General features: G+C 39.2%; 1 protein-coding gene across 3 annotated transcripts in view; it reads left to right on the forward strand.

The window, feature by feature from the left end:
* UBAC2 (UBA domain containing 2) overlaps positions 1-23,112 on the forward strand; it is a 239,994-nt gene that overhangs the window by 206,242 nt on the left and 10,640 nt on the right. For 2 of the 3 annotated variants that reach the window (XM_004384158.2, XM_023738519.1), the window contains one exon: positions 16,381-16,503. In XM_004384158.2, the coding sequence (XP_004384215.1) occupies positions 16,381-16,503 (123 nt within the window). Of the gene's footprint in view, positions 1-16,380; positions 16,504-16,909; positions 18,813-23,112 lie in introns of those variants that run through there. The other variant, XM_023738520.1, reaches the window with a different exon arrangement.

A 23,112-nucleotide genomic window follows, 5' to 3' on the forward strand; every position in this document is an offset into this window, starting at 1 on the left:
TGGGAGTACATACAAATCTTACACTCCATTGCCGCCATCAAGGATCTTTTAGTCTAGTCGGAAAGACAAGCTGTACTCTAAAAAGTTAACACTGTCAACTATAATGCCAAATATTAGAGATGATAGTAATAATAGCTAACATATAATATAACCTTTTAGAATTATTCAAGCTCTGTTTTAAATGCTTTACATATATTAACTCATTTAATTATCATAGTAGGTGGATGCAGTTATTACTCCCATTTTACAGACCAGAAAACTGAAGCTTGGAAAAGTTTTTTAAAATGTCAGAGGTCACACAGTAAGTGGCATAGCTGGGATTTGAACCCAGATATTCTGGCTCTAAAGACGATGCTCTTTTTTTTTTTTTTTAAATATCGTCAGTTTTCCCCTATTGTCTGAGAATCTTCTGTGTGTGTGCGTGTGTGCGCACGTGTGCGCGCACGCTTTAGGTGAAGGTGTACAGAGCATATTAGTTTCTCATTAAATAATACACGTATTGTTTTGTGACACTGGTTGCCAACCCCACAATGTGTCAGCACTCTCCCCTTCTCCATCTTGGGTTCCTCATTTCCATTCATCCAGCTTTCCTGTCCCCTCCTGCCTTCTCGTCCTTGCCCCTGGGCTGGTGTGCCCATTTAGTCTTGTATACATGGTTGAGCTACGTGTATTATTGTTTGTTTTATGGGACTGTCTAATCTTTGGCTGAAGGGTAACCTTAGAAGTGATTTCAGTACTGAGTTAAAAGGGTTTCCGGGGGCCATACTCTCAGGGTTTATCCAGTCTTTGTCAGACCAGTAAGTCTGGTCTTTTTCTGTGGGTTTGAATTTTGTTCTACATTTTTCTCCAGGTCTGTTCGGGACCTTCTGTTGTGATCCCTGTTAGAGCAGTCAGTGGTGGTAGCCGGGCACCATCCAGTTTGTGCTGGATTCAGTCTGGTGAGGCTGTGATAGTTGTGTTCCATTAGTCCTTTGGACTAATCTTACCCCTGTGTCTTTGGTTTTCTTTATTCTCCCCTGCTCCAGGTGGGGTGCGACCAGTAGAAGTATTTTAGATTGTGGCTAACAAGCTTTTAAGACCCCAGAGGCTACTCACCAAAGTAGGATGTAGAACATTTTCTGTAAACTATGTTATGCCAGTTGAGCTAGCTCTCCCCCGAGACCATAGTCCCCAGCCCTCAGCCCAGTAACTTGATCCCTGTGGGAGTTTGGATGTGTCAGAGAAGCTTCTATGACTTCGCCTTGGTCAAGTTGTGCTGACTTCCCAAGTATTGTATACTGTCTTACCCTTCACCAAAGTTATCAGTGATCTATTGACCAGTTAGTTTTTTTCCCTCCCCACCCCTCTCCTTTGTCATAACCATCAAAGATTATTTCTTTCTGTGTGTAAACTTTTTCATGAGTGTTTGTAATAGTGGTCTCATAGAGTATTTGTCCATTTGTGATTGACTTATTTTACTCAGCATAATGCCCTCCAGATTTATTCATGTTGTGAGATACTTCAAAGATTCATCATTGTTCTTTATCGTCTCATAGTATTCCATTGTATGTATGTACCATAGTTTATCGATCCGTTGATGGTCACTTAGGTTGTTTCCATCTTTTTGCTATTGTGAATAATGCTGCAGTGAGGATGGGTGTCCATATGTCTATTCATGTGATGGCTTTAATTTTCTAGAATATATTCCGAGGAGTGAGATTGCTGGATCATACGATATTTCTAGCTTTTTAAGGAAGTGCCATATCATTTTCTAAAACGGTCGCACCATTTTGCATTCCCATCAGAAGTGCATAAGGTTCCAATCTCCCCGCAGCCTCTCCGACATTTGTTATTTTCTGTTTTTTTGATTCATGCCAGTAGTGTTGGGGGTTAGATGGTACCTCACTGTGGCTTTGACTTGCATTTCTCTAATGGCTAGTGATGGCAGGCATTTCCTCATGTGTCTTTAGCAGCCTGAATGTCTTCTTTGGTGAAGTGTCGGTTCATATCCTTTGTCCATTTTTTAATTGAATTATTTGTCTTTTTGTTGTAGAGGTGTTGGATTTTCCAGTAGATTTTAGAGATTAGTCTTTTGTCAGATATGTCATAGCCAAATATTTTCTTCCCAATCTGTAGGTTCTCTTTTTACTCTTTTGGTGAAGTCTTTTGAAGAGCGATGTTGTTGGCAGGTACCGTCGAATCAGTTCCGACTCATAGTGACCCTGTGTATGACAGAATGAAACGCTGCCCAGTCCTGCACCATCCTCACAATCGTTGTTATGCTTGAGCCCACTGTTGCAGTCTCTGTGTCAGTCCATCTCATTGATGGTTTTCCTCCTTTTTGCTGACCGTCTACTTTACCAGGCATGATGTCCTTCTCCAGGGACTGATCCCTCCTGACAACATGTCCAGAGTATGTGAAGCGAAGTCTTGTCATCCTTGCTTCTAAGGAGCATTCTGGTTGTACTTCGTCCAAGACAGATTTGTTTGTTCTTTCGGCAGTCCGTGTTATATTCGGTATTCTTCGCCAACACCACAATTCAAAGACATTGATTCTTCTTCAGTCTTCCTTATTCATTGTCCAGCTTTTGCATGCATATGAGGCGACTGAAAACACCATGGCTTGGGTCAAGTGCACCTAACTCCTTAAAGTGATAGCTTTGCTTTTCAACACTTTAAAGAAGTCTTTTGCAGCAGATTTTCCCAGTGTAATGCATCTTTTGATTTCTTGACTGCTACTTCCATGGGTGTTGATTGTGGACCCAAGTAAAATGAAATCCTTGATAACTTCAATCTTTTCTGCGTTTATCATGATGTTGCTTATTGGTCCAGTTGTGAGGATTTTTGTTTTCTTTATGTTGAAGTGTAATGTATACAGAAGGCTGTGGTCTTTGATCTTCATCCTTCAAATCCTCTTCACTTTCAGCAAGCAAGATTGTATCATCTGCATAATGCAGGTTGTTGGTGAGTCTTCCTCCAGTCCTGATGCCCTGTTCTTCTTCATATAGTCCAGCTTCTCAGATTATTTGCTCAGCATACAGATTGAATAGGTATGGTGAAAGAATACAATCCTGATGCACACCTTTCCTGAGCATTAGTGTTTAATTTTTAGAAGATCTCGGTTATCTGCCATATCTTCTAATGTTTGTGTATTGTTAATTATGGTTTGTATCCTATTTATGCCATCTATTAGGGCTTCTAGCATTCACTTTATTTTTTCTTCCATGATCTTTATAGTTTTTGGTTTTATATTTAGGTCTTTGATCCATTTTGAATTAGTTTTTGTGTGTGGTGTAAGGTATGGGTCCTGTTTCATTTTTTTAAAGATGAACATCTAGTTTTACTAGCACCATTTGTTAAAAAGACTATCTTTTCCCTATTTAATGGACTTCAGGCCTTTGTCGAAGATCAGGTGACCATAGTTGAATGAATTTACACCTGGGTTCTCAATTCTGTTCCGTTAGCCAATGTGTCTGTTGTTACCAGTACCAGGCCGTTTTGACTACCGTAGCTGTGTAGTAGGTTCTCGGTCAAGTAGTGCGAAGCCTCCTACTTTGTTCTTCTTCTTCAGTAATGCTTTACTTTTCCAGGGCCTTTTTCCTTTCCATATAAAGTTAATGATTAGTTTTTCCATCTCATTAAAGAATCCTGTTGGTATTTGGATTGGGATTGCGTTGTATCTGTAGATTGCTTTGGGTAGAATTAACATTTTCACAACATTAGGTCTACTTGTCGATGAGCGTGATATGTTTTTCCATTTATGTAGGTCTCTTTTGGTTTCTTGCAGTAGTGTTTTGTAGTTTTCTTTGCATAGGTATTTTACATCCCTGGTTAGATTTATTCCTAAGTATTTTATATTTTTAGGAGCTATTATAAATTGTATTGCTTTTGTGATTTCCTTTTTATAGTTCTCTTTATTGGTGTATAGGACTCCAACAGATTTTTGTATGTTTATCTTGTATCTGGCTACTCTGCTGAATCTTTCTATTAGTTCCAGTAGTGTTCTTGTGGAGTCTAAAGACTATGCTGTTAATCATCAGCTTCCTCTACCTTTTTGTCCCTCTATCATAACTCCTTAGCATTGCTTTGCTTCTTTTTTAAAAATTTTATTATAGTAAAATTTATATAACAAAACATTTACCATTTTAACCACTTTTAAGTGTACAGTTTAGTAACATTAATTACATTCACCATGTTGTACAATCGTCACCACTTTCCATTTCCAAATGATTTTCATCTCCATAAACAGAAACTCAGTACCCCTTAAGTAATAACTCACTATTCCCTTCTTCCTCCTAGAGCCTGGTAACCACTAATAACCTTTGTCTGTATGCATTTGCCTGTTTTAGAAATTTCATATACATGGGATCATGCAATATTTGCCCTTGCTTTACTTTTTGAAGTAGCTGTAAACCCATTCTCAGGCTCCCATCTTTCAGCTGGTTTGTTCCTGTTCGAATCCCTGCTCAGAATTTGCATTTCTGACAAGTTACCAAAAACAACAAACCCATTGCCATCCAGTCAATTCCGACTCATAGCAACGCTGTAGGACAGAGTAGAACTGCCCCATAGGGTTTCCAAGGAGCCGCTAGTGGATTTGAACTGCCAAGGTTAGCAGCTAAGCTCTTAACCACTGAGCCACCAGGGCTCCAAGAATCACCTGGTAATCTTGTTAAAATGTAGATTCTGATTCAGTATATCTGGGGTGGAAATGCAGGTTCTCAGCAGGGATCGAACTGGAATGAACCAGTTCCAAGCCCTGCTTTGAACACATTGACAAAATATGTCTTGTGCCAGGCAAGGTCATGGAAACTCCATAGACACATCCAAACTCCCTAAGGGACCGAATTGCTGGGCTGACGGCTGTAGGGACCATGGTCTCAGGGAACATCTAGCTCAGTTGGCATAACATAGTTTATAAAGAAACTGTTCTACATTCTACCTTGGTGAGTAGCATCTGGGGTCTTAAAAGCTTGTGAGTGGCCATCTAAGATACTCCACTGGTCTCACCCCTTCGGCAGCAAGGGAGAATGAAGAAAACCAAAGAAAGACACAAGGGAAACATTAGTCCCAAGGACTAACGGACCACAACTACCACGGCCTCCACCAGACTGAATCCAGTACAACTAGATGGTGCCCAGCTACCACCACCGACTGCTCTGACAGGGATCACAACAGAGGGTCCCAGACAGAGCTGGAGAAAAATGTAGAACAAAATTCTAACTCACAAAAAAAGACGAGACTTACTGGACGGACAGAGACCGGAGAAACCCCGAGAGTATGGCCCCTGCCACCCTTTTAGCTCTGTAATGAAGTCACTCCTGAGGTTCACCCTTTCAGCCAAAGATTAGGCCCATAAAATAAAGCAAGACTAGTGGGACACAATAGCCCAGAGATAAGGACAAGAAGGCAGTAGGGGACAGGAAAGCTGGTAATAGGGAACCCAAGGTCAAGAAGGGAGAGTGTTGACATGTCATGGGGTTGTTAACCAATGTCATAAAATAATATGTGTACTAACCGTTTAATGAGAAACTATTGGTTCTGTAAACCTTCATCTAAAGCAAAATTTAAAAAAAAAACAGTAAAAACAAAAATGCCTTGTGCCCTCTTCTCCATTATTTAAATTATTCTCATTTAGAATTTAGCTGAGGCCTCACACATTGTCTTTGAAGTTTTACCTCCATGCTTTAGCTGCAGCTGATCTGTGCTGCTCCGAACTTTTCTAACCCTTTTAATTTATGCCTCACAGCTTCCCTCTTAATTATGTACCACCTTGCAGTGCTATGATTTTTTTTATTTTTGGATGTCTTGCCTTCTCCCAAGAAAATTATAAGCTCCACATGAGCAACAACCAAATCTTGTACTTGGCTTCTCCTGTCCCGTAGGAACTGATAGTGCCTAAGGAAAGTCACTCCTAAATTCTTCTGACATGGCTTATGTGATGTAGACACTCTACTTGACCGATTCCATTCAGAAACTTTCAAAAGTCTTTGTAGAGTGTGTTTCTATTCCATGTCCCTTCTGCCTGATAAAACATCACAAATTTTACTCCTCCTTGCTTTGAAAATTAGTCATGTATTCTCAAGAGAAATTTTATTTCATTTGAAAATCTCCTTACCAACTAATAACAGATAATCATAAAACAACTGTTCAAAATGCAAGCTGTTTCCTTTTTCCTATTTTTAATATGTGGTTATTGCTTTTGAAGAAAACAAAGTGAAGGAAACGTTTCCTGTTTGTAGAGGTTCGTATTTAACCCTACACAAAGAGCAAGTTAGTGTCAAAACATCCTAGAACTCATGTAACTTTCTGCTTTTTAAGCACTTTTTTTTTACTGTCGCAGGAGTTAGAGGGATTGGGTTTTTCTTTTGTTTTGCCTACCCTTTCACTCACTCTCCCTTTTTTTTTTAATTGTGTTTTAGGTGACGGTTTATGGCACAAATTAGATTTTCGTCCAAAATTTTATACACAAATTGTTTTGTGACATTGGCTGCAGTCCCCGCAGTGTGTCAGCACTCTCCCTCTTCCCTTTCCACCCTGGGTTCTCAGTGCCCATTTTCATAGTTTTCCTGTCCCTTCCTGCTGTCTCGTCTTGCTTTTGGGCAGGTGTTGCCCATTTGGTCTCGTATACTTGATTGAACTAAGAAGCACATTTAACACATGTGTTGTTCTTTGTTTTACAGGCCAGTCTCATCGTTGCCTGAAAGGTGGATTTCAAGAGTCGCTTCAGTTCTGAGTTAGGAGGGTATCTGGGGACCATAGTCTCGGGGGTTCCTCTGGTCTCTGTCAGACCAGTGAGTCTGGTCTTTTTTTTTTTTTTTTTTTTGGTAAATTTGAATTTTGTTCTACATTTTTCTCTTGCTCTGTCTGGGACCCTCTATTGTGATCCCTGTCAGAGTGAATGCTGGTAGCCAGGCACCATCTAGTTCTCCTGGGCTCAGGCTAGTGGAGGCTGTGGTTCATGTGGTCCATTCATCCTAATGGTTTCCTTGTGTCTTTGGTTTTCTTCATCACTTACTCTCTTTTAAGAAATAAAATGTTATAAATAGAACTAAAGATCTTCCCCCATCCCACTGTTCTGTAGTTGGTGTGTTGTCTGTACTCCCCCTGCATGTTTTTCTGTCTTTACTACATATGTATATATCAGAGTCTGTCAACCTGGACACTGTTGACGTTTTAGATCAGGTCATTCTCTGTTTAGGGAACTGTCCTGTGCATTATAGGATATTTAGTAGTATCCCTGGCCTCTACCCATTAGATACCAGCAGCAAACCCCTCCCCTGAAGTCGTAACAGCCAGATATCTCCAGATATTGCTATATGTCCCCTAGGATGAGAAACCACCACTAATACATATCCATAAAAATAGTTTAAATAGTATATACTCTTGTTCTCAGTGGATTTTTTATAAATTACATGAACAGTATTGTATAAACATATTCTTATACAACTTTCTTTGTTCATTCAACATTGTATCTTTGAGGATTTTCCATGTTGATACGTGTACCTCTAGTTCATTTATTCTAGCTGCTTGTATAATAGGCTATTATATAAGAAAACCATTTATTAATTTATTTCCCTACTTAGAGGCAGTTGAATATTTTACATTTTCTTAGTTAATATTGTAGTCATTGCTTCAGAGAACAGTCTCATAAAAGTTTCCTTAGGCACTTGTAGTACTAGATATGGACACCTTGCTCTCCACAGTATTTGTGCCAGTTTATACTCTCATCAACAATGTATGGAGTTCCCGTTCCCTTCACATCATCCCCGTACTTGGTGTTGTTACACTGTTTATTTTTGCCAGTCTTCTGGGTATGAAATAACTCATGTTGTTTAAATTTGCATGTGCCTGATACAGGTGAGGATGAACATCTTTTCATATGTTTATTGACTCAGGGTTTCATGTTCTATAAATTGTCTATTCATGTACATTATCCAGGTTTCTCTTGAGTCATTTCTTTTTTCTCCTTGACTTACTTATTTTTCACTTACTCATTTCTTTTTTCTCTTTGACTTACTTCACTCAACATAATGTTTTCAAGGTTTATCCATGTTGTATCAGAACTTCATTTCTCTTTCTGGCTGAGTAATATTTTATGTCTGTACCACGTTTTTGTTCGATAATTTCCGCATTCAGTTGGATCACCTTTCTTGGGAATAGGCATAAATATGGATCTCTTCCAGTCGGTTGGCCAGGTAGCTGTCCTCCAAATGTCTTGGCATAGAAGAGTGAGCACTTCTAGCACTGCATCCGTTTGTTGAAACATCTCAGTTGATAATCTGTCAATTCCTGGAGCCGTGTTCTTCGCCTATGTCTTCAGTGCAGCTTGGACTTCTTCCTTCAGTACCATCGGTTCCTGATCATATGCTGCCTCTTGAAATGGTTGAACATTGACCAATTCTTTTTGGTGTAATGACTCTGTGTATCCCTTCCATCTTCTTTTGATTCTTCCTGCATCATTTAATATTTTCCCCATAGAATCCTTTACTATTACAACTCGAGGCTTGAATTTTTTATTCAGTTCTTTCCGCTTGAGAAATGCTGAGCCAGTTCTTCCCTTCTGATTTTCTATCTCCAGCTCTTTGCACATGTCATTATAATACTTTACTGTGTCTTCTTGAGCCGCCCTTTGAAATCTTCTTTTCAGTTCTTTTACTTCATCATTTCTTCCTTTTGCTTTAGCCACTCGACATTCAAGAGCAAATTTCAGAGTCTCTTCTGACATCCATTTTGGTCTTTTCTTTCTTTCCTGTCTTTTTAATGACCTCTTGCTTTCTTCTTGGATGATGTCCTTGATGTCATTCCATAACTCGTCTGGTCTTTGGTCATTAGTATTAAATGCGTCAAATCTGTTCTTGAGATGGTCTCTAAATTCAGGTGGTATATACCCAAGGCCATACTTCAGCTCTCGTGGACTTGTTCTAATTTTCTTCACTTTCAACTTGGACTTACATATGAGCAGTCGATAGTCTGTTCTGGAGTCGGCCCCTGGCCTTATTCTGACTGATGATATTGAGCTTTTCCATTGCCTGTTTCCACAGATGTAGTCGATTTGATTCCTGTGTACTTCATTTGGCAAGGTCCAAGTGTATAGTCGCTGTTTATGTTGGTGAAAAAAGGTATTTGCAACGAAGAAGTCATTGGTCTTGCAATACTCTATCATGTGATCTCTGGCATTGTTTCTATCACCAAGGCCATATTTTCCAACTACCAATCCTTCTTCTTTGCTTCCAACTTTCGCATGCCAATCACCAGTAATTATCAATGTATCCTGATTCCATGTTCGATCAATTTCAGACTGCAGAAGCTGGTAAAAATCTTCAATTTCTTCATCTTTGGCCTTAGTGATTGGTAAATAAATTCGAATAATAGTCATATTAACTGGTCTTCCTTATAGGCATATGATACTATCCTATCACTGACAGCATTGTACTTCAGGATGGATCTTGAAATTTTTTTTTTGACAATGAATGCAACGCCATTCCTCTTCAAGTTTTCAGTCCCAGCATAGTAGACCATATGATTGTCTGATTCAAAATGGCCAGTACCAGTCCATTTCAGCTCACTAATGCCTAGGATATCGATGTTTATGCATTCCATTTCATTTTTGACGATTTCCAATTTTCCTAGATTCATACTTTGTACATTCCAGGTTCCGATTGTTAATGGATGTTTGCACCTGTTTCTTCTTATTTCGAGTCGTGCCACATCAGCAAATGAAGGTCCCGAAAGCTTGACTCCATCCGCGTCATTAAGGCCAACTCTACTTTGAGGAGGCAGCTCTTCCCCAGACGTCTTTTGAGTGCCTTCCAACCTGGGGGTTTCATCTTCTGGCACTATATCAGACAGTATTCCACTGCTGTTCTTAAGGTTTTCACTGGCTAATTCTTCTCAGAAGTAGACTGTCAGATCCTTCTTCCTAGTCTGTCTTAGTCTGGAAGCCCAGCTGAAATCTCTCTGCCATGGGTGGCCCTGCTGGTATTTGAATACCGGTGGCATAGCTTCCAGCATCACAGCAACACGCAAGCCCCCGAGAAAGGTGATCCAGTTGAATGTGGAAATTATCGAACAATATCATTAATATCACATGCAAGTAAAATTTTGCTGAAGATCATTCAAAAGCAGCTGCAGCAGTATATCGACAGGGAGCTACCAGAAATTTAGGCTGGATTCAGAAGAGGACGTGGAACCAGGGATATCATTGCTGATGTCAGATGGGCCCTGGCTGAAAGCAGAGAATACTAGAAGAATGTTTACCTGTGTTTTATGACTAAGGGCATTCAGCTGTGTGGATCGTAACAAATTATGGATAACATTGTGAAGAATGGGAATTCCAGAACACTTAATTGTGCTCATGAGGAACCTGTACATAGAACTAGAGGCAGTTGTCTGAACAGAACAAGGGGATGCTGTGTGGTTTAAAGTCAGGAAAGGTGTGCATCAGGGTTATATCCTTTCACCACATCTATTCAATCTGTATGCTGAGCAAATAGCCCAAGGAGCTGGACTATATGAAGAAGAACAGGGCATCAGAATTGGAGGAGGACTTACTAACAACCGTCAATATGCAGATGACACAGCCTTGCTTGCCGAAAGTGAAGGGAACTTGAAGCACTTACTGATGAAGATCAAAGACCACAGCCTTCACTATGGATTACACCTCAACATAAAGAAAACAAAATTCCTCACAACTGGACCAATAAGCAACTTCATGATAAACAGAGAAGAGATTGAAGTTGTCAAGAATTTCATTTTACTTGGATCCGCAATCAACACCCATGGAAGTAGCAGTCAAGAAATCAAAAGACGCATTGCATGGGGCAAATCTGCTGCAAAAGACCTCTTTAAAGTGTTGAAAAGCAAAGATGTCACCTTGAGGACTAAGGTGCGCCTGACCCAAGGCATGGTATTTTCAGTCACATTATATGCATGCGAAAGCTGGACAATGAATAAGGAAGACCGAAGAAGAACTAACACCTTTGAATTGTGGTGTTGGCGAAGAATATTGAATATATCATGGACTGCCAAAAGACCAAACAAATCTGTCTTGGAAGAAGTACAACCAGAATGCTCCTTAGAAGCAAGGATAGCAGCGAGACTATGTCTTACATACGTTGGACATGTTGTCAGGAGGAATCAGTCCCTAAAGAAGGACATTGGTGAAGTACAGGGTCAGCAGAAAAGAGGAAAACCCTCAATGAGATGGATTGACACAGTGGCTGCAACAATAGGCTCAAACATAACAACAATTATGAGCATGGCACAGGACCAGGCAGTGTTTCGTTCTGTGGTACACAGGGCTGCTATGAATCGGAGCCTACTCCATGGCACCTAACAACAACAACATACCACATTTTGTTTATCTGTTCATTTGTTGATGGATATACAGGTGGTTTCCACCTTTTGGCTATTGTAAATAATGCTGCAAGGAACATTGGTGTACACACTTTTGAATTTTGAATATATACCAGTTGGAAATAGGTTTATCTGCAAGTGACTGAAAACCCACTATAACAGAAGGTTAAGCAGGGTAGGAGTTTATTTCTCTGTAATGTAGCAGAAGTCCAGAAATTGGCAGCCCTGAGCTGGTGAGACGGCCACATGGAGTTGTCAGTGGCCCAGGCTCCTGTTATCATGCTCCTTTATCGTTGGCACAGGGCTTCTGCCTCATAGTCCAGAATGGCTGCTTGAGCTCCAGGAAGGATGAGGAAGCAACAAAGAAGAGTGCACGCCTGCCTTTAAGGACTCTTCCTAGAACTCTCACACACCCTTTCTACTTACATACTATTGACAGAACTTAGTCCACAAGGCTACTCCTACCTGCACAGGAAGCTGAAAATGTAGTGGACGTGTCTCAAAATAAAAGGGGGGATATGGATATTAGGGGTTGTCTTAGTTATCTAGTTATCTAACACTGCCATAACAGAAATTCCACAGTTGGGTGGCTTTAACAAACAGAAATTTATTCTCTCACAGTCTAGTAGGCTAGCAGCCCGAATTCAGGGTGCCAGCTCCAGGGGAGGGCTTTCTCTTTGTCAGTTCTAGGGGAAAGTCCTTGTCATCAGTCTTCCCCTGGTCCAGGAGCTTCTCAGTGCAGCAACCCCAGGTCCAAAGGACACTCTCCCCTCCTGGTTTTTCATTCTTGGTGGCATGAGGTCCCCCTGTCTCTCTGCTCACTTCTCTCTTTTACATCTCAAAAGAGATTAACTCAAGATACAACCTAATCTTGGAGATTGAGTCCTGCCTCATTAACATAACTGCCTGTAGTCCTGTCTCATTAACATCATAGAGGTAGGATTTACAACACATGGGAAAATCCCGTCAGATGACAAAATGGTGGACAATCACACAATACTGGGAATCATGGCCTAGCCAAGATGATGTACATTTTACGGGGATATAATTCAGTCTATAATAGGGGACAACAAGCAATCTGTTGCAGTTTGGAATTGACCAGTATATGGATAGATACTGACAGGTATTGGCAGTGTTGAGTCTTCCCAAGAGTGAATGTGTGTGAATGTTTTTATTTATTTAGGCCTGTTGATGTCCTTCAATCCAGTTTTATAATTTTCTCCATAAAGATCTTGCAGATCATTCATTAGATTTAGTACCTTATAGTTTTTATTGCTGTTTGTAATAGTAACTTTTAGCACTCAAGTTTTCTAAATGATCACAGTTTACAAATGTTACTGTTTTTTTTTTTAACCTTGTACTCATTAGTTCTAATGCTTTGTAGACACTCTTGGATTTTCTAAGTAGATAATCATCATATGTGAATAATGACAGTTGTCTTTCTACCTTTTTATTCTTACACTTTTTCTTCTGTCTTTTTTAGTCTCATACTATGATTTGTGTCGAATATTAAGAGGTGGTAATAGACAATCTTGTCTTTTCATGAATGAATACTAAATTTTATCAAATTGTTTTCATATCTTTTGAAATGATCATTTGTGTTTTTTTCCTTTATTCTGTTCATATTTTCTAATCCTGAAATGAACCCTAATATAGTACATACCAATAATAATACTTTTTTGAACATGGTAGAGTTTGCTAATATTTTATTTAGGATTATTGTATCTGTATTCATAGATGAAAACTAAATTTTTCTATAATTATTTTTTCTAACAATGGCCTTGTCTGGTTTTGGAAACAATTATATATGCATCTCAAAAAATTAGATGGGGAACTTTCCTTCTTCTGTTTTCTACAGTAGTTTGTATAAGATGGAACATCTTTAAGGGTTTCATAGACTTCACCTGTAAATTTTTGGAGGGTAGATTTTTAAATACTGTTACAGTTTCATTAATGGCTAAAAGCCTAGTCAGATGTTCTATTTCTTTTTGTAACTTTTTATCAAAGTATAACATTCATATAGAAAATTATACACAGAAAAGCACACACACATATATCCTTAAGTATACAGCTCCACGAAATTTCTCAAACAAAATACACTTGTGTAACCAGCTTCCCTATCAAGAAACAGAACATTACCAGAACCCCAGAAGCCCTCCTCTTTTCCCTTTGCAGGTCCTGCCCCATCAGGGGAAAACCACTATTCTGGCTTGCAACAGCATGGATTATTTCGTTTTGTTATTTTTATTTATTACATAAAAGTAATCATGCAGAGTCCAGAAATAAACTCATACATCTATAGCCAACTGATTTTTGACAAGGATGCCAAATCCATTCGATAGGAAAGAATAGTCTTTTTAACCAATGGTGCTAGGACAACTAGATCTCCACATGTAAAAGAATGAAGTTGGACCCATACCTCACACCATATATGAAAATTAACTCAAATTGAGTTAATGACCTAAATATAAGAACTAAAACCATAAAACTCTTAGGAAAAATATATAAGGGTAAATCTTTTAGACCTTGTTTTTGGCAATGAACTCTTAGATATGACACCAAAAACACAAGCAACAAAAGAAAAAGGGTAAGTTGAACTTCATCAAAATTAAAATTTCTTGAGTATCAAAGGACTTTATTGAGAAAGTAAAGAGACAGCCTTATGGAATGAGAGAAAATATTTGGAAACCCATTTATCTGATAAGGATTTAATATCTAGAATTACAAAGAATTCCTATAATCCACAACAAAAAGACAACTCAATTTAAAATTGGGCAAAAAACTTGAATAGACAGTTCTCCAAAGAAGATATACATATAGCCAATAAGCGCATGAAAAGATGCACAACCTCGTTAGGGAAATGAAAACCAAAACCATAGTGAGGTACCACTCTACACCTACTGGAATGGCTTTTATAAAAAAGAAAGAAAATAGCAAGTATTGATGAGGATGTAGAGAAACTGAAATGTTCATCCATTGCTGGTGGAATGAAAAATGGTGCAGTTGCTGTGGAAAACAGTTTGGCAGTTCCTCAAAAGTTAAACATAGAACTACCATACGGCCCAGCAATTCCACTGCTAGGTATATACCCAAAGGAATTGAAAGCAAGGACTCAAACAGAGACTTACACACCAGTGTTTATTGCAGCACTATTCACAATAACCAAAAGGTGGAAACAACCTAAGTGTCCAACAGATAAATGAATAAACAAATTGTGATATATACATACAATGGAATACTATTCAGGCATAAAGCGAAATGAAGTTCTGATACATGGTATGACCTGAGTGAACCTTGAAAACATGCTAAGTGAAATAACTCGGACACAAAAGGACAAATATTATATGATCCCATTTATATGAAATATGTAAAATAGGTATTATGGATTGAATCATGTCTCTCAAAAATGTGTATCAGCTTGGCTAGGCCATGATTCCCAGTATTGTGTGATTGTCCACCATCTGGTGATCTGATGTGATTATCCTGCGTCTTGTAAATCCTAACCTCTATGGTGTTAATGAGGCAAGATTAGAAGCAATTATGTTAATGAGGCAGGACTCAACCTACAGGATTAGGTTGTATCTTGAGTCAAAGATATAAAAGAGAGAAGGGAGCAAAGAGGAGAAGGACCTCATACTGCCAAGAAAGTAGTACCAGGAGCAGAGCGCATCCTACGTGCATGTCCCTGCACTGAGACACTCCTAGATCAGGGGAAGATTGATGACAAGGACCTTCCCAGAGCCGACAGAGAGAGAAAGCCTTCCCCTGGAGCTGGTGCCCTGAATTCGGACTTCTAGCCTCCTAGACTGTGAGAGAATAAACTTCTGTTTGTTAAAGCCATCTGTTTGTGGTAGTTCTGTTATAGCAGCACTTGATAACTAAGACAAAAGGCAGATGCATAGAGATGAAAAGTTTATTAGTGGTTTCAAGGGGCTAGGAGAAAAGGAGAATGGGGAGTTATTGCTTAAGAGGTCCTCGGTTTGTTTTTGGGGTGATGAAGAACTTTTAGGAGTGGATGATGATGATGGTTGCGCAACATGGTGAATATAATTAATGTCACTGGATTGTACATGTCAAAATGGCAAATTTTGTTATATGTATTTTGCCAGAATAAACGTTTTTAAAGTAATCATACAAATGTACTTCTTTGCATTTTATTTCGTTTAACATTATATTTGAGAGATTCATCCATATTGTTACATATAGCTGTAATTCATTCTAACCACTGTATAATATTACATTATATGAATATACCATAATTATCCCTTCTACAGTTGATGGGCATTTGGGTAGTTTCCAGTCTTTGAAACCACTCTAAGTAGTGCCACAGACAACATTTTAGTTCATATCTCTTGGTGAACATGTGTTTGCACTTCTGTTGCATATATTTCCAGAAGTGAGATTGCTGAATCATACACATGGTTCAGTTTTTGTAGGTGCTTGGGAACAGTCTTCAAAAATGATGACCAATTTCTATTTTTTCTTGAATAAATTTTAGTAAATTACGTTTTTCCAGAAAATTGGGTTTTTTTGTTTGTTTGTTTGTTTGTTTGAGACATTTAAAGAATTCACTTAAAAAAAAAATTTTTAATTGCTGCTGAAGGAAACTCCATGTTTCTGGTTGTCTGCAGTGAATTAACCTTGTCTCCATGTTTCCTTCCCTGTCACACCCTGCAAAGCCCTGAGCTACTAAGAGTCAAACAGAGGCGGGACAGGGTCAGTGCGGGCATATTTGTACTGATGTTGAGAACGTCCGTATGTGTTCTCAGCTGCCTTCTAGAGCCAAACTGCACAGCTAACTTTGGCGGTATCGCTTACCTTCTTTTCTCTCTTTGTGCACCTACTGCAGGTCACCGCTTTTATCCTGGTGATTGAAGGGTGTTGTGATACTTTAGGATTTGAATTGCTTGCACAAAGCAGATGAATGTAAAATTTTATTTCTTACTGTATAGATGTGATTGCATTGAAAGAGAAAGCTCTTTCAAGCATTATGATGGTCCTGCTCTTTCTGTGTGTGGTAAATGTGTGTTGATCTGTTTTTAGGGAGGAATGATCAATTGGAATCGTCTTTTCCCCCCTTTACGTCAGCAACGAAGTGTAAACTATCAGGATGATCGGCCGTCTGAACAACAGGCATCCCCTCCTCTAGAAGCTTCTGAGGAACAGGTAATCAGTAACACTTGGTCCTTAACGTGCACCCATGCTTTAAACTTCACGCAGTTTTGATGAACAAGACTAGAAAGAATCAAGCATGTAAATACAAAGATTTTGATAGCAATTAAACTGCAGCCCTTAACAGTGATGAAAACTTTGGGCCTTTGTTGACTGCTGTGGGTCTTATGAGTTTGAGGAAGGTATGATGTGGGGAAAAATGCATTATGATAGCTTATTTTAAAATCTGTAATACCTTATATTTACAAGAAACTAATGAAATTGATTCCCTAGAAGGCTAGGGGAGAAGGAGGGAGAAAGGATGGGGAAGGAGTGATATTTCTCTAAGTATAACTTTTTTATGGTTTTGATGTTTGGATTCATGTTAATGTTTTACATATTCAAAAATCAAATCAACAAGGATGAGTACAAACGTAAAACTGAAAAGCAGCAGAAATAAATTAACCAACTGTATTTCATATGAATAACAATCACACTGAAGGGAGAATTAATACCGGTAAGTTTTGAACATAGTATATCCTCTGCCTAAAGAAAAATAAAAAGAACTGCAGATACATCTTACACTCTTCTTAGTAGGTACTTTTCATTGTGGATGAGTACAGCAATTCTAAAATTATGTTGTCTGTATTGTAGGCTTGAGCATGTGAGTAAATATATTGCTCTTTCAGTGGAAGAAGAAAAATACAAATATGGAACAGGAAAAGGCAAGGAAGAACCTTGTGGGGTTGGATTGGAATTAGAGGTATCGGCATGAACTCATGACTTAAGTAAATGTATTGTGTGTCCCTTACCTCTGTTGGATGAAAGGGCTCAGAAGCCATGACATCTCAGTAGCAGTGGCATACCCAGTGTCCAGATCTTGGTTTTTAAATACCTTTCCCCACTGAAAGGAACCAGGCCTCTTGAGAGAAATGGTGAATCCCAGGCCCCAGGTAAGGAAGATACAAGGTGATCCTGGAACAGCTTCTGCTAGGAGTAAGAAGGTGCTAAATGACTGATGGGAGCATGCCACAGGGCACTGGAGCAGTGTGACCCCACAGGCCAATTGTGGGACACCTGTGGGATCAAATTCTGACACCAGATTTGAACATCAAAATAAAAAAGGAAAGTAATGTAATATAATCCACTGGGGGGAGGCGGAATCCCTGAGTTCATACAGATATTAATAAATAAATAATTATTTATATACACCCATACACATACACACACGGGGGAAAGGAAATGCTTTTCCTTTCAGTAGAATACCAAGTAATAAATGTAAAAGAATGATAATGGTATTGGAAAATTACAGTATTGTAACCTTCATAGTAAAATCAATTCAAGGAGGAATCGTCAATATATGAAGAATAGGATACTTACATAGTCTCTAAGTGTCTCCCCACAAATTACTTATTAATTATAAAAGGAAATTACTAACTATACAGTGGAGAAATTGAATGCCATCTTGACCAAGTTATCCAAAGGAACATCACCAGTAATGACACAAGCAGGCGTCAGGTGCCTCCAGATGTGATACCCTGAAAAGGACGTACCAGTTACGTACTGCAACCAAAAATGCATAGCTTTAATTTAATCATAGATAAAAGTCAGGCAGAACCAATTTGGGGAACATTCTATAACATGCTTAGCCTTTATTCCTCGAAAATCCCCGATCATAAACTGTTACAGATTAAAGGAAACCAAGGAGACATGATAACTAAATGTTATACATGACCTGGGACTCAATTCTGTACGGGGGAAAAAATTTTGGTGCAAAGGACATTTTAGGGTCAATTGATGAAACTGGACTGCAGATTAGATTATTATTGTGTAAATGTTAAATTTCTGGAACTTGGTAACTGTACTGTGGTTAGGAAAGAGAATTATCCTTGTTCTTAGGAAATACGCACTGAAGAATTAGGGGTAAAGGCACATGATGAATGCAACCTACTCTCAATGGCTTAGGAAACATTTTGTGTGTGTGTGTACGTAGACAAAGTGAGAGACAGAGAGAGAAAGCAACTGTGGCAAAGCAACAATTGGTGAATCTGGATGAAGGGTAAGCCGGGCTTCTCAGTACTATTTTTGCAATTTTTCGAAAAATACGCAATTATTCCAAACTAGAAAGTTTAAAAACTATTGATAAAAGTTTCAGCATTGTGGTGCTAACACTTGGCAGTGTGCTTCCTTATGTGTTATCCTCTCATCACACATGACAAAATCAAAGCTAGCTGTTTGCAGCTGCCCACAGCGTCCAGGCCATGTTGTTGTGTTGTTGCTAGGTGCCGACGAGACAGTGCTAACTCATAGTGACCCGGTCGGTGTACAACAGAACGAAACACTGCCCGGTCCCGTGCCATCGTCACAGTCATTGTTACGCTTGAGCCCATTGTTGCAGCCCCTGTGTCAATCCATCTCGTTGAGGGTCTTCCTCTTTTTCGCTGGCCCTCTACTTTGCCAAGCTTGATGCCTTTCTCCAGGGACTAGTCCCTTCTGATAACATGTCCAAAGTACGTGAGACGAAGTCTCGCCATCATCCTTGCTTCTAAGGAGCGTTCTGGCTGAACTTCTTCCAAGACAGATTTGTTCAGTCTTCCGGCAATCCATGGTATATTCAGTATTTTTTGCCAACACTATAATTCAAAGGCATCGGTTCTTCTTCGGTTTTCCTTATCCATTGTCTAGCTTTCACATGCATATGAGACGATTGAAAACACCATGGCTTGGGTCAGGCCCGCCTTAGTGACATCTTTGCTTTTTAACACTATAAAGAGGTCTTTTGCAGCAGGTTTGCCCAGTACAAAAAATTGGCCAGTGAAAACCTTATGAATCCAAGCCATAGCCTCCCAGTCTCCTGACTCCAGAGTAAACAATCGACTGCTGGACCCACAGACCAGCCTCTGCCACAAAGCTCTGTCCTGACTCTTTCCTGGAGTTGAAGAGGTGCCCCTTAACAGGGCTTCCACTGCCACCCCTGGATTCGGCCACAGTAAATGCTTTTGAAAGAAACCATTTTAATGTGCTTGATGAATTTTGTCAGCCCCTCTTCCCCCTTGCAGCTGGTCAGCTCGGACTGATAATTTCAGTAACTCTTTAGGATTGCGAGGTGGATTGTGGAACCACAGTTCTTGTCTTCCACCACCACTAGAGAATTTCTAGAAAAATATTATTGCCATGGATAAGAAAATAAAACCCAGTAACTCTGCATTTATAAGAGTTTTATGATAACAGGTTAAAAAATATGATCATACTGAAATTCAGATGAGAAGAAATATCAAACTCTGTTATATTACTGTTTACTTGATTGAGGAGTGAGTCACATTCTTCACAGGGCAGCCGTTAACGATATATGGTATTTAAAGGTGAGATATTTCTTAGTTTTGGCACTTTGAAAAAATGTGTCAGAAAGTGAAAACAAGAAGAATGTGTGTTATTGAAGTCTTTGGGATTTGTTTAATGAATCATTTGTCCTTCATCCTCCAAGAATGACAACAGTGAGGTTAACATGTTGTCAGTATCAGTTTAAAACAGCATTTAATTCTTCCTTCCTCTGTGATGTGAAATGATGTAGATACATCAGAGATTGTCTTAACATATACTTTCTTATCCATTTATTTTCTAAATCTTTATTTTGTGTTTCTTGATAATCTTGAAATTGGTAGTTAGACCCTCATTGCATTAAAAACACAAAGTCCTCACTGGCGTTATTTATTCTGCCCACTCGTGATATTCCTTGTGGTAGGTGCTGTAGAGACTTTAAAAAGTAAAAAAAAAGATACTATTCTTGCCTTCAAGATGTTTACAGCAAAGTTCAGAAATTTACAGTTAATGCATAATATCTTGGGTAGTTTGTTGATGCTAGACTCTATCTAAAATATCATTTGGTAATAATACATATTAAAATAGCTTGAATTAACAAAACATTTTATGCTTCTCAGTTAAATGCTTATATTTTCTTGATTTAATGTTGGTGTCATGTAATTTTAATGTATGTGGAAGCTTAGTAATTCTGTAAACCAAGCAAAGAAGTGATCATTTGAATTTTACCTTCTCATATAAACAAGTACATTAGGAATTTTAGTGACTCAATAGTACGAGGGTTTTAAGAAAACCTAGTAGGTAGGAAATGTATCCATGTATTTTGAAAACAAGGACTACTGTCAGCAAGAATGGCGTCCCATATTAAATCCGATCATGATCTGACATGCGCTCAAAGACATTTTTCCCCACCTTTTCTGTTTTGACTATTGCTATTGTTAAGTTTCCGGATTCTTAGTTCTGCAGCTTCCATTCCTATATTTTCTTTATTTTTTCAGTAAGTAGACTCAGCACAGTTTTTATCACCCCTTGGGGATGCCATCCCTGTTTCTTATGAATATGCCAAAACCAAGGGCCACACAATGAAGTCTTTTTAAAATAATCAAATGTACTCAAATACCTACTATCTTAAGTAAGTATATCATTATTCCCCTTCTTCTCGCACTCTTCCCCACCCGCAAGCAGGAATTTTACGCTACACGTGTACCTAATACTCAGAATTAACAACTGATAGGGTTTTGTTATGTTCAGGTTTTTATTTTTAATCAAAGAGAAAAAAAAAAAACTTATCAAGTTTCTCTCTTTTGAACCTTTCCCAAGCTTAAGAAATTACCCTTCCGTGTATACTAAGTGGAACACACCAGTAAAATCCAACAAGAAAGTTAAAACTAAACCAAATATGTTGTTGTCTGTGAGTTGTTGATTCCAACTCACAGGACTCATAGAACTGCCCCACTGGGTTTCCTAGGTTGTAATCTTTATGAAAACAGATTGCCAGGTCTTTTCTCCCAGGGAGTGGCTGGTGGATTCGAACCGCTAACCTTTCGGTTAGAGGCCGAGAGCTTAACCATTGCACCATCAGGGCTCCTTAAACCAAATCTAAGACTTAAAGAAAGGAAGATAAACACAGACTGCTACAAATTCAGATTCCCTCTCTTCTAGCCTTTTTTTTTTTTTTTTTTTTCATTTAGTTTAATCTGTCAGTCTAAACACTGTGTTGGGTTCTTGAAATACAGAGATAAATACAACGGCGTCTCCTGCCTTCAGGGAGTTCAGAACCTGGTGTAAGGAAATGGGCACATAAACAAATGTATTAAATGTTATAAATGTACTGAAACTGAGAAAGAGGATTGCCAAATGCTGTGAGGGTTAGGGGCAATAACATAAAGATGCAGCATGATGAAAGAACGTATCAAATTTGGGGAACCACAAGTGGGTGAGGTTGGAGTGGAGGGTGACTCGGGGTGGGGGCATGCACCTGGGGGAGAAGCTGGATGGGAAGGAGGCAGGACAGGTTCACCAAAGGCCTTAAGAGCATGCAATGCAGTGGAGTTTCACTTTTATACTGTAGATATTAGGGAACCATGGAAGGATTTTAAACAGGAAAGTAACATTATGAGATTTCCTTGGAGGTCGGAGTAGACGCAGAGGAAGGGCTATATTATAATCACGTATGTAGTTTCTCCCCTCCCTGCCCAGGAAGCATGGTACAGTCTGGATGCTTACAAGACTTCTGTCCTGGCAGGATATGTTACAGCTTAGTAACCCTGAGTTTATAATAAATAAGAAACACCATGTGGATTCTGTTGATGTCTTCTGAACTTTTGATTAGCTGAAGTGAAGACAAGGCTTTAAGCACTCAAGGCATTTTCAGTCTTAGCTAATGAATAACAAAATGTATTTAGTATTAAAACCAAAAAAACCCATTGCTGTGGAGTCGATTCTGACTCATAGTGACCCTATAGGACAGAGTAGAACTGCCCCATCGGGTTTCCAAGGAGTGGCTGTTGGATTTGAACCACCGACCTTTTGGTTAGCAGCCGATCTCAACCGCTGCACCACCAGGGCTCCATGTTGAGTATTAGAGTCTAAATCGTATTGAGGTTCTCTTCTTTCTTCTTAGGAATCCTCACCACTGTCTCTAAAAAGCGCACCAAAACTCCAGAATACTCACCTTATAAAAACAATACCCTCATTAATGTTTTTTGTTTTGACATACACATTGAACTTCTCTGAATATTTATCACTGCAATGAATTAAGTATTCGTATAATGACTTGTATGTTGTCTGTTTTCCGTGGTGGATGGCAGGCTCTGGGAGGCTGGTACCATGTCTGTCTGCCTTGTTCCTACTCCAACACCAACACCAGAGCAGAGCCTGACACACAGAAGGTGCTCCGACAGGGGCTAGGGAAGGAGTGACTAGAGAAGGGCTGGATGTGAAGGCGTGGTCAGTGGACTTCCCTTTCAGGATACTTATTTTCATTTAAAATTTTGATCGAGTGGGACTATGTCAGATCTTTCGGCTCTAACTGTTGTTGCTGTTGTTGTGTGCCATCGAGTCAGTGCCGACACACAGCGACCCTCTAGGACGGAGTAGAACTGCCCCATAGGGTTTCCGAGGCTGTAAATCTTTGCAGGAGCAGACTGCCACATCTTTCTCCCCGTGGAACCGCTGGTGGGTTTGAACCACTGACCTTTCAGTTAGCAGAAGAGCGCCTAACCATTGCGCTACCAGGGCTCCTTATCTCTACCTGAAACTACAGTAGATTGGAAGTGTGTTTTCTAACAAAACACCAAAGTTAAA

Source organism: Trichechus manatus, unplaced genomic scaffold, assembly GCF_000243295.1.
Source record: "Trichechus manatus latirostris isolate Lorelei unplaced genomic scaffold, TriManLat1.0 scaffold00118, whole genome shotgun sequence".
In the NCBI taxonomy this organism is placed as follows: Eukaryota; Metazoa; Chordata; class Mammalia; order Sirenia; family Trichechidae; genus Trichechus; species Trichechus manatus.